At 40.0% G+C, this 16,901-nt stretch overlaps 2 protein-coding genes across 2 annotated transcripts; one reads left to right on the top strand and one right to left on the bottom strand.

Moving 5' to 3' along the window:
* Positions 1–1,359: 1,359 nt before the first annotated feature.
* On the top strand, positions 1,360–16,081 carry LOC147873697 (peroxisomal multifunctional enzyme type 2-like). Its single transcript, XM_087349301.1, has 17 exons — positions 1,360–1,562; positions 1,741–1,824; positions 2,346–2,483; positions 3,334–3,478; positions 3,930–4,057; positions 4,286–4,402; positions 4,797–4,996; positions 5,430–5,490; positions 5,564–5,727; positions 7,041–7,164; positions 7,343–7,515; positions 7,914–8,090; positions 8,838–8,999; positions 11,445–11,586; positions 11,940–12,035; positions 12,463–12,625; positions 13,962–16,081. The coding sequence occupies exons 2-15, from the start codon at positions 1,770–1,772 to the stop codon at positions 11,999–12,001; spliced, it is 1,848 nt and encodes a 615-aa protein (XP_087205427.1). The 5' UTR covers positions 1,360–1,562; positions 1,741–1,769; the 3' UTR covers positions 12,002–12,035; positions 12,463–12,625; positions 13,962–16,081.
* On the bottom strand, positions 10,847–13,962 carry LOC147873698 (translocon-associated protein subunit beta-like). Its single transcript, XM_087349309.1, has 2 exons — positions 12,353–13,962; positions 10,847–11,818 (listed from the first exon to the last, which is right to left on the bottom strand). Exons 1-2 carry the CDS (start codon positions 12,923–12,925, stop codon positions 11,732–11,734), a joined length of 660 nt encoding a protein of 219 aa, XP_087205435.1. The 5' UTR covers positions 12,926–13,962; the 3' UTR covers positions 10,847–11,731.
* Positions 16,082–16,901: the final 820 nt, after the last annotated feature.

Below are 16,901 nucleotides of genomic sequence, written 5' to 3'. Positions count from 1 at the left end.
ATTGTCATTATCGGAGATAGAATTGAAGTTGCTCAAAATCTGCCACCACGCGAGATCCGACATACAGACAATTGTCTCAGTTCCTTGCCCACGTAAAACCGACGTTTCGGGAACAAACCCTGAAGATGGGGACAGAGTTTGTTCCCGAAACGTCGGTTTACTACGGTAACCAGTTGATTATGTGTAATAAAATTGTTTGTATCTTGTGAATCACACAAAACATCATAGTTGAATGGTTAGTACTCCTGCTACATGTTTGGCAGGTCCTGGGTTCAGATCTTGGCCTGCAGACTGGCTATCGTGACGAAGGCTTGTTGTGGTTTTCCTCAGTCCCTCCAGAAAATGCTTGGATAGTTCCTTAAATTAGGCCATGATCACTTCTGTCCACATGTTTTCCAATTCTCTGTTTACTATCATCCTCTCACTCGACATTATAAAGTCTCAGCTAGTGACAGCATCGTTAAATAAAGTATAAATAAATTGTGAGTCACATGAAGATGGCTGCCTTCTGGGTTGTAGCATTACAACACAGAAAACGAGTCATATTCGTACTCGCCACTGTGAGAACCTCAATTCTTACTGTGACTCGCATGCTTTTGTTATGCTGTAACTTTGTGTGCCTGAAACTCGGGACTGTCAGTGTGATGGTATGAGATAAGAAATTCATGAACATGTGTCTGCACGACCTTGAATTTTAAGACATCCCATCTTACTAGTGACATCTTATAAATTGATCTGAAGTTGTCACTGACATGAAATCCCACAGTCTTGGACTGGGGACATTAAAATATCATAGTAATTTATAAAAAATACATTTAACACTGCTTTAGCTTTATTCAGCTTTCAGTATCACATTTAATTTTCATTGTTGCAATTTGCATGCTCTTTCCTAATGTTCTTCAGTAAGACACATCCTAGTTGCTGATTTAACTTCCTTGTGTAGAGCAGATGCTCATGGGAAAAGAGTGTGAAGATGACAGCGTTGTGGGATATTGCGCAGTGTAGTGTAATATAAATTGACACCATTATTAGGCGATCTCTCTGGTGATGAAGGCAGTAAGCATATTCCCCTTGTTACTTCATGCTTTTAAGTTAGTCATGTTTCTTTTCTGTATTAATAACATAGGCAGGAAAACTGTGACATGAGTTAAGAAAAATAAAAGCAGTAAGTACAGTTTCTATGGGATATTATGATACAATGTATAAAATGTGAAAGTAGGGCAAGGAAATATCTCAATTTGGGAACTCTACATTCAGACAGGTAAAATGCCATTTGTTGCTTTCGAACATTTTCGCTAGATCTACTGATACTATTGGTAGCACTGCATTAATCTAAATATATCGATATGGGAAAGAATGACTAGCGAAATTGCGTCGATCACTTTCGTAACCTGTTTTGAAGTACAGTACATATTTCTTGTACAGAGGTTTTGCAGTTATGTCAGACAGCAGACTGGCCGTATCTGATGCGAAGGTCTGAAAAAACAAGCACACAAACTGTGATGATCTCGTGGTAGTGGATTGTGTCTTGGAGTCTACGACTAGACAGCGGCGGATTTATCGTACGTAGTAAGATTTAGCAATTTGTGCGTTGTATTATAATTTTAACGGTTACATTATTTCTTGACGATGACTTCGCAGTTATACACACGAAAGTAAACAAGGTACGAAGTACTGGTTAATCTTGCACTTGTACTACCTTATCCGTGTGTTTGGTCACGTAACTTCGTCTTGTTTCAGGTTCGGACTTCTGTAGGGCCCTATTAAGCATGACAGATCTGCGATTCGATGGCCGAGTGGTTGTAGTTACAGGAGCTGGTGCAGGTGATTATCGTACACGAAAATAATGTTTGTGCCTGATCGCTTTTCTAGTATGCAAGACTTTCTTTCGGAAATATTTAATTCTTGTCGAAATTATTTTAGGTTATCGTTCTTGTCTTCGCGGTTTCAGCTTCATTAATGACTATATTGTACAAAAAAAAATATAGTTCTTTCCCTCATTTGTTAAGACAAAAATATGAAATTGAAGGGTGTGGGCTGCTACAACAGTATGTTTCCAGTTTTAATTGTACCAGTTTGTGTGTGTCCATTTCCATGGATAAAAGTTGTCATGATAATATTAAAGTATGATGAGACTCCACATGCCATGTGATGTGTGCACTGCAGAGGTGAGTTAATACCCTTCTCTTTTATCATTTGTCTGTTTCCATTGTCTCATAATCGTATTAATCATGGCATTTGCTTACAACTTCTTGTAATGAACAGTTCTGTGTGTCGTTTCACCCACTTATCATTTCTTGTGTGCCAGTTCCTCATAATTCTAACCAGCCATGACTATGTTTCAGGCCTGGGTAAAGCATATGCCCTGCTGTTTGCGGAGCGTGGAGCATCAGTTGTGGTGAATGACCTTGGTGGTGGTCGCCATGGCGATGGGAAGAGTAGCAGTGCAGCAGACAGTGTTGTAGAAGAGATCCGGCACAAAGGTGGGTTTAGTGCATTATGATGCTTGTTGGCTGCTACTGCATTTGCATGTAAGTTTCTTGTTTGTCCTCTCACCTCTTCTCTTTCTCCTTCCTTCTTACAAACTGCTTCCTTGTGTCCCCCTCTACCACCTCCGTCTGATTCCCTTTCCTTTCCAACTTCTGTTTTACGGTGAAGTCGCAGCACCGCGGGATTGCATCTGTATCGTAGATTGTTTTGTTTCTGGTAGGTGGCAAGGCTGTAGCCAACTATGATTCTGTGGTGAATGGAGAGAAGATTATATAGACGGCTCTGGAAGAGTTTGGACGAGTAGATGTGGTAGTGAACAATGCTGGCATCCTGGACAAGTCATTCTCCAGGATTAGTGACGCAGACTGGAGTATGTTTGAGATTAAATCTTATTCTTGGCCATAATATCAGATTGTGGGGTACTTTCAGTGTATTTGGACTGCTACAGTCAGTCAGGCAGAAAACTAAGAGCGCCAGTGACTGGATATTATGTAGCTGTCCCAGGGGCCATTTTACCTTAAAGTCTGATAGTTCAGTGAAATTGGAATATCATTTTTCTGCAGAGACTAATTCTGAAAGAGTTAAAATTCACAAGCGTCTATTCTCATTGTGGTTCTGACCAGTTTCAAGAGACTGTCCATGGCATTTGCCTAGAGAGGCTGAGGAAAACCTTGACAAATACTGTCTGCTATGCTGAGCTGTTTTGACTGTTATTGATATTGTATAGGAGGCCAAAAGAAAAGGGACTATGGTAGATTTCTTGAGTTCAGGGATGATTTTGCATGCTTTTTTGTCTAGTTACTAGTGCTGTTGAGGTTTAATGATCATTTGTTACTGTTGCAGGCTTAATTCAGGACGTACACCTAACAGGTGCTTTCAAGGCAACTCGAGCCGCGTGGCCTCACTTCCGTAAACAAAAGTATGGACGTGTCATTGTGACATCCTCCAATTCTGGTCTATATGGGAACTTTGGGCAGGCAAACTACAGGTCGGTGTTAGTGACACTTTAGTATATTTATCTTTCATAGGATTGATCATTTGTATAATGTGTGCGTGATATCTTGGACATTAATCTGTTCTGCTTTGAATATCTTTGGGATTTAAAAGTATTAATTACAATACACCCCTCCCCCCGCCTATGAAATATTGATTTAACATTCTGGTTATTTATAAAAATAAAAGTTTGTCTTTGGTTGCCAGAAATGGTAGAAACTGTTTTCCCCCACAGTTCCTCAAGACAGATGCTGGGATAGTGTGTTATATAACCGAGGGTCACTTCTACATCCTCTCCAGTTCGTCATTCACCATCGCTCTTCCTTTCAGGACTGTGTAATTCGTGCGGCTGAAAAGTTGTTCTCAAATAAGAAAGTTGGTGTGAGCGATGGCCGCTTTATGCATTTCTTGGGAAGAGTCCATGTATGTTTTTTTTATGGTTGCAGTGCTGCCAAGATGGGGCTGGTCGGTCTGAACAATACGTTAGCGATAGAGGGCAGGAAGGACAACATCCACTGCAATGTGATTGTGCCAACTGCGGCATCCCGGCTTACTGAAGACATCCTGCCACCTGGTGGGTGCTGCTGATACTAAAGCCTGACAGTGTGTCACTTCTGTTTACAATAAATGAACATCAAAGTGATGCAAACAGTGCATTTTGGAAGTATATTCACCCTTTTGTCATATTATCAGTTGTAATAAATAGTTCATGTTTTGGAGATCTGTTATCAGCAGTTTTTAATATTGTCTCATGATTATAAACACTAATGTGATACTGATAAGTCACTTGTTTGTTGCACAGATTTCTTTGCGCAGCTGCGCCCAGAGCTGATTGCGCCAGTCGTCACGTGGCTGTGTCACGAATCCTGTGAGGAGACTGGCTCCATCATCGAGTCTGCTGCTGGCTGGGCAGGAAAATGTAAGTGTCAGTGGCACCCCTGTTCGGAATATGCTCGATGCCTGTAACGACACCACTGGTTCTGAGTGATGTGATGCCGTCCAAAACAGGACTGCATTTCATTAGGGTCATGAAGGTTGGGTCTGTTGTTGCTCTTTCAGTGAAATGCAGAAATGATTTTTTCACTGCAAATCACAATCGTAGATAAGTCGCAGAATCTGCATGTGGACTTCCGTAGATGTGTCAACAGCGGTAGAATGACCGGATTCATGTTTCAAGGGTCCTGATTTCAGTGAGACAGCTTGGAATAGCCATGAAACGCAGTAATGATAGACAAGCAGAGAACCGTTTACCTCCCGTGCTGAGTGTCGGCAGAACTTTCCATCAGGATGCGTTCTTGTCTGACAACCTTCAGGTTATCTGGTGCGTTCACCGGGCGGCCTGCTGCGTGCACAGATGAATGAGCTGGTGACACCAGAGGCTGTTCGTGAGAACTGGGGCAAGGTGAAAGATATGTCTGCTGCCGTTAAATTGGAGTCCATCCAGGAGGCATCTGGTACCCTGATGACCGTTCTGGAGCAGATGAAGTCGAACTCTGGGCTTTCTTCTGATGGCGTGAGTTATGACTCGATGTAGTTTTTTACATATGCTTTCAGATAGTAATTATTCAAGTTACCCCTGTGTCTAAGCACCATCCAGTGGAGGTGTATAGAGGGAGTGTAGTATAAGACGTATGAATGAGCAGAATTAATTTTGTTTATTGTGTACAGGATTTTAGCCCGTCGCCATAATTGTAGTACGTGGTTTACGTTACTTCAGTTGTGTGTTTCTTGCGTATGGTGTTGGAAGAAGCTGACTGCTTCATTGTGGCTTACGCCACTGGAGGTCCAGTATTTTGTTAAATGAGGTGTACATTAGTTTTGGCAATGGCTGGTGCTGCCATCCAAGTATTGATGGTGGCTAATGTTTGTGCAGACTTGAACTTATTTTGTCTTTTTGATGACACTTATTCTGTGAACATGGTTTAAGGTCCTGATTTCCTTTCCAGAAGAGTGTTGTGACAAAGTTCCAATACACTCCTCGTGACCTGATCCTGTATGCACTGGGAGGTGAGTAATGTGCCCTTATGTGCGTGTGTTTGTGACAGTGTGACAGACAAGTAATGTGTTTGTTTTATTGCAGTTGGTAGCACTGTGACCAACCCAAGTGACCTGAGATTCCTGTATGAAGGCCACGCAGACTTCTCTGCGTTGCCGACGTTCCTCGTGTTGCAAGGCGTGTCTGCCGTGATGGAGTCTAGTGTTACTGCTGAGGTGTTCAGTGGCAGGGATTTCAATCCTGCCAGGGTAAGTGAGGTTATGTCTTGATAAGCAGACTCTTTTGAGGATAACCGCAAGGTTCAGCATCGGTCATTTCGAAGCCTGCCTTCGGATGTAACCCTGAGCCACCTCACAATCTTCTTGCTGTGTTTTCATCTCTGTATGTGCATTTCTTGCCTTCGCAGCTGAACATGTCCATATATCTTAACGCAAGGCACATTTTACTGCCTGTGCTTTGTCTATTACGAATATAATAGCCAGTCTCCATCGCACTTGACTTGTTTAGTTCACTGTACATGCAGTGAGGAAGAAATTAAAAGTCTGCTGGTCCTCATGGAATGAAAGCAGATCCAGCTTCTGCAAAAATAATACTGCAGTGAGTTGTTTTTCTGTTCAGTGCAACGGAGGATCATTCAGGTCGTATTCTATGCTAGTGAAGTTGTAATTGAGCAGTGTGGTGTGGACTCGGGGAATGCTTGCTATCATTCAGTCCAAAATGTTTTGTCCTCTCATCTCACATCAAGAAAACTAAAGATACAAAAGTTGTGCTGTATGGGTGTTAAACTTGGTCTCCCACTTTGAGGGAGGAACATAGATTGAGGGTCTTTGAGAACAGAGTGTTTAGGATATTTCGACCTAAGAGGCAGGAAGAAAATTGCATTATGAGCTTCACGGACTGTACCCCTCACTTGATACCGTTAGGGCGATTAAATCGAGGAGGATAAGACGGGCGGGACATGCGGAACGCATTGTGGAGGGGTGGGGTGTTTACAAGATATTGGTTAGAAGGCCTGAAGGGAGGAGATTGTGGGTGAGACATTGGCGTAGGTGGGATGGCGTTAAGATGGACCTTTGGGAGATAGGAATCTATGGAGCAAACTGGATGCAGCTGGCTCAGGTTAGTCTTATGGCAGGCTTTTGTGAACTCAGTGATGAACCTTTGGCTTCTATAAAGAAAGTGTTCTATTTTTTGAGAAGCCAAGTATACAGTCAGTTTTTCAAAGAATATCCTGCACCATAGAGAGAGTGAGGATAGAATTCACACTGATTCAGTGAGCTGCACAGAGTGTAGATGCTTCCCACTGGCATGCCACTCGGTCATGTAAACAAATGACAGTATTCAGTTCTTTTTGCAGATATATCATAAAGTATTTCTTTCTTTCTTTCCACTAAATGGATTCGAGAAGTTCTGCTAACTTAAAGATAGTTCAGTGGTTTCGACGTAGAGACTGATTGGATTATGAACCTTAGGGTTGCTGATGAGGCACAAAGGAATGAGAAACGATTGAGTACATAATTGGAGTTGACTGAGGAGGATCGTGTTGCTGCTATGTTGCCAGATGTTGCATGGTGAGCAGTACTTGGAGGTTCTGCGTCCCATCAACAGTGAAGGGACTCTTGAGGTGCACTGCAAGGTGGTGGATATCTTGGACAAGGGATCTGGGACTGTTGTGCTGGTGGAAGGTGAGATAAAATTGTGCAGTATGATCATTCCATTTGTAACTTCTGTCAACTTGGTTCGTGCAGTTGTAACGTGTCTCTTTTTCTTTGATCTGTCTAGGCTAGGGGGAATATAAGTGGTTTAAAAGTCTAGTCTTCAAGGTGATACAAATTCAGTTGCTGTCTGTTGTCATTATTGCAGTGGAGACATTTGATGAAAGTGGTGAGAAGGTGGCACAGTCCCTGCTGACAACATTTGCTGTTGGAATGAAGGGTGTTACAGACAAGCGTACTTCACCCTATGATGTGCCAACAGCAGAACCACCAAAGCGGATTCCTGATTTGTCTGTTGAGCAACACACGTCTCTTGATCAGGTCAGAATAGAGGGAAGCATGTGTTACGTGTGAGGCTCTTTGGTTATTTTTGTTTGAGGGGGTGGGGGTGGGTGAATGTAACTTTTCTTATTCTGTGTATGTATTTTTAGTTTCTTCTGTCAGTAGTACTAACGTGTGAAATATGGAGAAGAAGCACAATCTAATTAAGATCTTGACATATTTGTGGTGATAGAGCTTTGTAAAATGTGCATCCTTAAGATTATTTGATGTAGACTGAAAATGCTGACTGCTTTGAATCTGCACTTATTGCTGTGTGTGAAAATTATGACTAATGAAACACTGCAGCTAAGTCTGTAGAATTTAGTATGGAGAGAGATCATAAACACACCTACAAATTAATTGTCAATGTTTCTTCACTTCAACATTATTTCCTGCAGGCTGCACTCTACCGACTGTCTGGAGACCGCAACCCACTTCACATTGACCCGAATGTGGCTGCATTTGGTGGATTTGATCGGCCCATCCTGCACGGTCAGTGTTCGCTGGGCTTCTCAGCCCGCCATGTCCTACAGCAGTATGCGGATAATGATCCAACCAAATTCAAAGCCATAAAGGTGTGTAATAGAAACATCTCTTTTTGGGGCTTTCCTATTTTCACATTCTCATGATAACATTCCAGCACCCTCTTTCTGTTGTTCTATGGATTGTTTGTGTTCACAGCATTTTTCACTTGCCTCTTCCGTGTCTGATGTACAGTTCAGTTGATGTCAGTCATTGTGCTTTCTTATTCTTTCCACATGCTTTCCTATTTTCTCGCATCCCTGTTGGAATACTTCATAACCGTGACTCCCATTCACAGTGGATACGTTAAGGGAGGCCTATGGTAAGTAAAAAAATATTCATGTGAAGCATGGTGCAATGGTGTGGCTTGATAGTAGATTTCTAAGTTGTAATTCCGGAGGACTGTTCATAACATTTTACCATTTCAGTCTCTTTTTTTTAATTTTATCATCTTGTTGCTTTGTAAGTTCTTTGTACTTTTTTTCCATCAGAGAGATTGTTAAATATGATGTTATTTCATGAATGTGTTTCATTTTCAGAGGTTATATAGCATCAGATAGAATGAGAGGATAATGAATGGGTATGAATTTGGAAAGGGGCAGTAATATTAATTTTCATGTTACTATGCTGGAAGTTCTTTGGAGGGACTGAGGAGAACTCTGATTAGCCTGAGAAGGATAGTCAGAAACTGGACTGAGATGCAACCTGATATCCCCATTAATATGGTTTAGATCGTTGCACTACACAGGCCATCAGAGTGGGAGGGTATGAAGAAAATGATGACTGTCACTGGTTTACAGGCTCGGTTCAGCAAGCCGGTTATCCCTGGGCAGACACTACAGACTGACATGTGGCAACAGGGGAACCGTATCCACTTTCAGACCAAGGTGAAAGAGATGGGGAGCGTGGTGATATCTGGCGCATATGTCGATCTCACCGAGGCATCCGTCCCGCAGCACAAGGTACGTTTTTGTGGCTGACTGATGGGCCAAGATCATCTTTGATGATGGTTGTTCTGCTGGTGAGAAATTTCGTTGCTGCTGGCCTTTCACCACGTTCACATAATTCTGCCCTTATGCTCTGTCATGAGCTGGTTGAGTCTATCTATTTCTTCACATCATATTTCTCTAAGGTGCATTTTAGTAATGTCTGTGTGTGTGTAGATCTCCGAAGTACTGTTTTCCTTTCAGCTTTTCCAATGAAATTTTTGTGTTAAATTTCATGTCTACGCAGTGGAAATAAAAAGTCACACATATTGCAGGTTCCTCACAGAAAAATGCAATTTGATTATGCAGTACACTGCTACTAAACAAGACGAAGCATTTGAGCTGTGTTGTTTGCATGTAAAGCTTACTTAATATAAATGTACATTTTGATGTAAATTCTGTAATTGTGTTTTGGAGAATGTTTAATTTAGTGTGGGTTTAATGAGCCAAATATAAGATTTAATTCTGGATTTTTAGTAAAATGATAGGAAAGCTCTGATGGGCAGGGCATACAGCATGCATGAGCAAGACATGAAATGAGTACAGAATTTTGTGTGGAAAACCTGAGGGAAGAGATGGCTTCAGAGACCAACTCATAGATGGGAGTGTAATATTAAAATGGATCTTTAAAATACTGGGTGTTAGGTTGTGGATTGTGTTCAAGTGGTTCAAGATAAGTCCATGAGGCAGGCCTGAGCTGTGTGGTGTTTGTTCCTACAGATTGCAAGTTGTGTTTATAATCGATATAAAGTGTAACTGATATTCTGTTATCTTGTGATAACCTGCATTGTTCAGCCTAGCAATTTCTTACTCTCAGTGACAAGGTTATGTTACCTTTTTGTTAAGATCCCAAACATTACAGCTTTGCTAGTATCACATCTTCAGTAAGATCCATTTTAACCCTTTAAAGCTGAGTTGTAACTGTATGTACCACCTGCTGTAACAGTCATTATCTCTGCATTTTGCCCACAGAATATATAATGTGGGTTTTATATTGATCTCAGAATAAACAGTAATTTATTTCTCTAAGCAGCATTAACTAGTTTAGTGTTGTCGTGGAGACGTGTTGTGTTTTCTTTGAGGTAACAATGGATTGATAGAATATTATGCACCTTCACTGTGGCTGAAGGGGTTAATTATTTTCTTTAATTTCCTAGTTGGTCTTCAGAGGTTACTCAAAAGCTCTATGGAATTTCTTTGTTTTCTCTTTCCTAGTTACATTTCCAGCTTATGGTAAATATCTGCAAATCAATTTCTCAGGATATTTGCATCTTCAGTGGGCAAAGTGAGGAAGAAACTTCACGATTTGTACAGTTCACTTAGTGCTTTGTGAATAGTGAACTGTGGGAGACAAAGAGAAGTTGTCACATGAATACATTGTTTCACTACACTTGTTTATGTAAAATGTCATTAGGTCAGAAATTGGCTTAGACTTGGAAAAAAATTTTGGCATGAAGCTGGGGGTGGAGCCGAGTCATGATATGGCCATTTGTGTGTGTTTTGTCTAACAGAATAATGAACCTTTGTTTTGTAAAAGCAGTAAGTTTTTTGACTAGCTGAGTCACTGTCAAGGAGGCAGGAAAGACTTTGCACTTTAGCCTACATGTAAGGTTGTCTTGATAACATGTACAGTACAGTACAGTACAGTAGCTGTGTTCAAGGTCATGGAAGAAACACAAGTGAGTAGCTCTGATGTATGCTGGTTGCATCAGTCAGTCACTATGCCTGCTGTGATGAGGTCCACCAAGGTGAGGGAAGTGAAAACTGGAATTTGTAGTTCAGAGGCATATCTCATGTCCTAACATAGAATGAAAATATGAACATGGTTTTGCATTTGTTTTTAAGCTAAAAATATAGTATTCATAAATATTTAACACGTTCAGGAAGTACTCATTATTGATTACAGAGTGTGTAACCATCGAAACTACTCTCAGTAATGCTAAAGATCAAGTTACATCATATCCATATTTTTCCACTTTTGTATGGTTGTAAAATATGGTTTCTTTCTTTGTGTGAAGAACCTAAATTGTGTTTGAAAACAACCAAATATTATTTGGGATCTTGAAGGATCAAATAAGTGGATTCTTAGGATAGTGAACTAAAGGACTAAATGTGTTCTTCATAAGATGAAAATAAGATTATGCATAGTTTGGTGGGAATCCTGTTAAAAAAATTGGACATAAGTAAGACTGAGAATTTAAGGGGAGGTAAATATTAAGCTGGATCTTAGACAAATACAGATGTGTTTGAACTGTGCCAAAGTGGCTTGGTCCTGCAGCTAGTGATACTGTTTGGTATTGGCAATGTTCGACCTTCGTTTTCTATCACCAGAGAGTTAACAGGTTCCTAGAGACATGCAGAAATGGTGTATGATGTTGGTGGCTTTGTAAACTGTAATGTGAGGTTGCATTGTTGGTGCAGGCATCCACATCAGCGCTGGATTCGGATGGTGTGTTTGACTTGCTGAAAAAGCGGGTTGCGGCAAACCCAGAGCGTGCCAAGAAGATCGGTGGTGTGTTCCAGTACAACATCACCAAAGATGGCAATACTGTTGCCACCTGGAGTATGTATCACACAGTTGTCATGGATTTACAGCACTGTTAGAGAGTAAATTTTATACAGACTAACTTAAAACTTTCATCTGTTAAATGTTTTGTCTGTGCGGTTAACTCTCCTACTTCATATCTGGCAGATCTTGGGTTTGTATCTCATTTGAGAGACAGGGTTTTCTTATCATAGTCACGGAAGGCAATGATGAGACCCTCGCCGGGTTCGCTTGTCATGGCCACTTGCAGCTGAAACGGAAAGACTTGTTATGCATTTCTGTTGCGTCCTACAGGAGCAGTGTGTGACGATGTTAACAGAAACCCAAAAAACAAAACAAGAGATAAACTTAGGAATTTTACATGATTACAGGCTTTGTGGCATATGTATTTGTCAAGAAGTTCTGGAAAAATGAAATGTATGCAGAAATTTGATGGTGAAACCTGAGGAACACCACTTGGAAGACTTGTAAGAAGTTTGGAGATTAATATTCAATTTTAGCTTTGATGTTAGCTATATTCAGTCCTCAGTTCATTTTAATTATGAGCTTTGAATATCAGAGAAGCAGACAGAAACAAGTATGGTGTCCATAGATGGATTTTCCAAGTAATATTTAAATGTTTCAAAATGAAAATCATTTTATCAATCTGAAGAATTTGTGTTTTATGCTCATTATTTTACAATGGCTTCCTGTACATTCTAAATATATAATTTAGGACCAGCACAATGGAAATTACAAACATTTCTATAAATTTTGACCACGGTCCATGCAAGTGATAACTCACTTCAGAGGCATCCTCTGTTGGTCTGTGGTTGACTTCTGCAGCTGTGAAGTTGAAGTATCCATATTTCCTTGGTCTGACAACTACTACATGAGATACATTTGTCCCTGCAGGGATCCTGTCAATCTTGATGTTGAGCTGACCACCCACCAAAGTGAAGGCCTCTTTGTGAAAGCTACTGTCACTCAGCTTAACACCAAGAGCAGTACTTGTGCCAACATTATATAGTGTGTACTGCAAAGAATGTTGTGTGTTATAATCAAACAAGTTTATGAGGTATGTTGGTATTATATGGGTACTAAATACAATATTATCATGAGATGCTCCATATTCTTTGGCTTGTAACATAAACGGCCTATGATATGTAAAAATTTCTATTCTGCAAAAACAACCGGACGATAATTTTTCTGAAACAATATGACATCTAAATATCCCAGCTACTATGTCCATGTCTTCAACCAGATATCTATTCAGTATCTGTTTCGAAATTAGCAATCTGGCACCCGTTTCTTCTTCCTCATTACCATCTACATAAGCAGCTAGGGCTGTGAGAACAAAAATACTTAGAAATTTCATTCTTTCAAGACTTTTAACGAAATATTAATTTATACACTCCCCAACGTGTTGTACGCACGAGTACTTCGAATCTTTCCCAACGGAATGGCACTTCTTTATCAAAACTTCCAACTCGTTGCCAACTCACAAGCAACAAAGCATGTAATTCGACTCCTACTGGCAATGACCGCACTTAAAAATTAGTTCCGGTTCCCTTCATTGTCACCAATTTAAAAGTTAATGACGATAAAATATACCGTTCCAGCCGTTGCCAATGTTAAAATGAAACTGTTTTGGCTTCACTGTTAAACACGGAAGTTTAGAAGTTCCATAGTTTGTAACATGCTTTGTAACTCAGAACTGTAGTTTGTTAATCGGCTGTACTTCGTATGCGATTATTTGGAATAATTATTAGGCACATATGGATGTGCTTTGTTATCGGTAATATAACGTAACTGTGTTGAGAATCGTGTCGATGTCTCTGTCATCAGACCCGGAATTGGAAATGAAAGTTAAAAAAGGTTTGAAAACGTGTCAAACATGGATTGAGTTGTTTATGTTGAACTTATATACATAACATTGCAAAGCACTGCCCCCTGATGGTGGAGAAGAGGGTAGAAGTTACCAGACTGCATCATGAGTTGCAGGGACGTTGCTACGATGTGGAGTATGCCGTTGGGTAAGGTTTAAAGGAAATTCTGTTAGTTCACTAGTATTCAAGAGGAACCTTGTTCCCAAGTGAATACTTTTCCACAGGCTTGTAGCAGCATCTTGCTCATTTCTAGTTGACATTTTGAATTATGTGAAGTGTAATTTCTTTATGTTACAAGGAAAGCTTATTATTTAATCAATTAACTTAGTGATTTTAGACCTTCATTCATTTGACATTTCTGCCTGGCAAAGGAATAAGATCCTGAGTCCTGACACAAAGTCGCCAAATATGGTGTGTGTGCGTGTGTCTATCTATCTATATATATATGATTTGGAAGAAAAGTGAGAATCACAAGACCTTCCCAGAACTTTGTGTAGTTTTTTCAGCAGTTGTATTGTTCTCCAGGGCAGTGAAGTCTATGGAGGGGGCAGAGGATAACCTTGGTAACATACGGGAACTGCTGAAGAATGCGGTGTTCTTGCGACAGCAGATTAAGTACGAAGAAGCTCGCAGGTGAGTGTTATTGTGAATGTTGTGGACGTGATTTCTGTGGTCTGTCTGTGCCTTCTCTCAGGGTTCTTCCCATTTTATTCATATGTGAACTGAATGTAAGATGAGCAAATGTGTTTCAGTTGGAAAAGAATGTACTATAGCAAGTACAGAATGCTAAATTTGTGGGTTACCTGTGTTTTAGAATACATGAAGGAAATAGGGTTTGGGGAATTTGGGACACAAACTTGTTTTATAGCAACAGGAAGGAAGTCTGTCACTAGTGTAAATCCCCCATAAATAAATATATCCTATGCGTAAGGAAGAAATGATCTGAATTGTTGTGTAGTACATGGACAAAACTATTCTGTGCAAATCCTCGTTTGGGAAGGAGTGATTCTACCAGTAAATTATAGCAGTGTGGTGTTAGCACTCCTGTTTCTCAAATGAATTACGTCCTATGCACAAGTCTCAGCAGGGGATTTGCTGTCCTGACTGAAGAGGTTTTTTTTTGTCAGTTTCCTCAGATCTTCCAGTTGAATCTGATCATAGTGTATCAGAATATGCCAGTTGATCCAGTGGTTTTTGAATGACTTATAAAGCAGTCTTATTAATTAAGTACGCTGCATGTGTATGTCCATCTAGCCTGATTCAGTTACACAGCAGTTGACTGGTTTTTGTGAAATTTGGTGTGAATATCTACCATTTCAGTTCTCTTGATCTTCTGTTCATTTTAACTTTGTCATCTGCCATTACTGAATTGAGTTTTGAGGTTCTTATGATAGTGAATATGGAGGTGGCTGTCTTGCAGGTTGTTGCACCATTTAATGTAAAAATCAGTGTGTGCAACGTCGCAGGCAACCATCTTTGTAATGAGTTGTTTTGTAGGACACTAAATTAATTTTATTGCTCTGTGGATCACTGTTTCATTCACAGTAGTGTAGAATACCGGTCAGACAGTGTGTTAGTGATTTTTCACCTTGCTGTGATTCTTCATGTGTGTTAGAATTGTGTTTTGTTCTTGTGTGCTGATCCAAGAACATTTGGATTGGCATGCGCATATGCGCAACGCATGTGATTTATGTTGCATGTCTTGTCTGTGTAGGCTCCCCCACTAATTCTGTGAGATGCCAGGTAATTGCTGCTTCCTGCTGTTTATTATGTTGGTAGTATATTATGGTAAGCAGTCACTACATGATCATGATGAAATTGGGGATATCACATGGCCTTAGAATTGTTACTGTGTAGGAGAAAGAGTGCATGGTCACATGGACATAATGTTTCATTGATACAGAGGACACTACAGAACAAGGGAACTGTGGTCCTATAAGTGGGAAATATTAACCTGTCAGTGTGGGCTGTGTCGAATGGACGTCTTTGCACGGTGTGATAGGTGCCATGTATGTTTCCAACATCAGAGTGAAAGAAATGACTATATTTATTCAATTGTGAGGTGATACTGAACTGTGCAATATCGTTATACTAAGAGACAGTATATTTAAGACATTTATTTCCTCTATTAGGTTGAAGGCCAGTTCATGCTTCATTGTTCAAAGTTCCTGCTTTTGGAAAAGTTCTTAATTACAGATAATAATGGCTACTTATTTCACCTGCTGTTTTGTGTGGGTGTTAAACTTGGTGTCTTGCACTGATGTCTGTGATGAGCAGAATACATGTAACTAAGAGAAACATACAGGCAGCGAGAGAAAATTACATAATGAGGAGCTTCATGAATTGTGCTGTTTTTTTGGGAAAGTGTTCAAATCAAGAAACCAGTGGGTGGTTGGTGTTGCCCAAGGAATGTAGTGGCACTTCAGTATTAGCAGTGGATAGTTATATAATCAATATTGTTTGTGCATGTTTTTTTCCCTTCAAATTAGCCATTTAATTACTATGTATTTGCATCGCTGTTTGTTTAATTTTGTTCAGATTACAATTTCATGTCTTGGATCCTCCATTCACAATAATCCTAATCCCATTTAGTATTAAGTAATTTGTACGGTTGAAATATAATTATTAAATAGCCTACGAATCAATTAGTCAGTTCATTCACCCTTTTAGCCACTTGATCTCTTAATCACAGTCAGGCGGCTAAGCAACCAGTGGATCAATCAACTGCTCATTCTGTTCAAAGATATTTGTTCGTACAGGAACAAGAAGGAGTCATACTAAATTAAGGGTTTGGTGCAGTCTTTACTGTATGATCTACTATTAGCTTCTCAAGGACTCTGCTTCATGAAAATTTTATTTACAATCACAAAATCATGTTTAGATCTTCAAGGACACTGGTTGACCACAGTTTGTTGGGAACAATACTGGTGATTCATGGTTAGGATCATTTTGGTTATATTTTGAGGATAAAATTCATATTTTGGGTATGAAATTCTTACTTGAAACTACATTTCTCGGGCATTTACAGTGAATCCTTCATTTAGTTCAGATGCCAAAAGTGGTGTTCTGAAAGTGCAAAGTTAAGAGCTTTCATTACAGATTTCGGTGAGGAATATTTTAGTTCTGATGGAACAATTCTGTTCTGTAAACTTTGTGAAGTTAATGTTACAGCTGGTAAGGGATTTAATGTGCAACAACATTGTGATATGGCAAAACAAAAATAAATTGAGCAAGCAGTAGGCAGGTCAGGTTTCTGTTGCGATATGAAGTGAGCCTGCCAAGTGTACTGAACATACTCCACTGATTTCCTGGCAAGCAGTAGGCTGGTCAGGTGACAGACAGCTTTTCCCCGAGTAAAATCCCAAGGATCAATTAAGCTTCTTCTCTCAGCTATTCCCAGAAAGACAAAATGCATTCACTTTTAACTAACACAAATGCAAAAATAAACAGCATTCTGATGACGCA

Source organism: Zootermopsis nevadensis, unplaced genomic scaffold (genome assembly GCF_977971745.1).
Source record: "Zootermopsis nevadensis isolate Lab colony 2312 unplaced genomic scaffold, Znev_1.0 Znev_ptg000016l, whole genome shotgun sequence".
Classification (NCBI taxonomy): domain Eukaryota; kingdom Metazoa; phylum Arthropoda; class Insecta; order Blattodea; family Termopsidae; genus Zootermopsis; species Zootermopsis nevadensis.
Note: the sequence above shows the minus strand (reverse complement) of the source record. Positions and strands in the feature narration are given on the sequence as shown.

What these genes read in the sequence shown, in the direction of transcription:
- LOC147873698 (XM_087349309.1), bottom strand. Translation starts at nt 12,925, where the DNA reads ATGAAATTTCTAAGTATTTTTGTTCTCACAGCCCTAGCTGCTTATGTA. An exon ending in CAACAGAGGATGCCTCTGAA is followed by an intron (nt 11,819 to 12,352) that starts GTGAGTTATCAC and finishes TTTCCGTTTCAG; the next exon opens with CTGCAAGTGGCCATGACAAG.
- LOC147873697 (XM_087349301.1), top strand. Translation starts at nt 1,770, where the DNA reads ATGACAGATCTGCGATTCGATGGCCGAGTGGTTGTAGTTACAGGAGCT. An exon ending in AGTTACAGGAGCTGGTGCAG is followed by an intron (nt 1,825 to 2,345) that starts GTGATTATCGTA and finishes ACTATGTTTCAG; the next exon opens with GCCTGGGTAAAGCATATGCC. An exon ending in TGAAGACATCCTGCCACCTG is followed by an intron (nt 4,058 to 4,285) that starts GTGGGTGCTGCT and finishes TTTGTTGCACAG; the next exon opens with ATTTCTTTGCGCAGCTGCGC.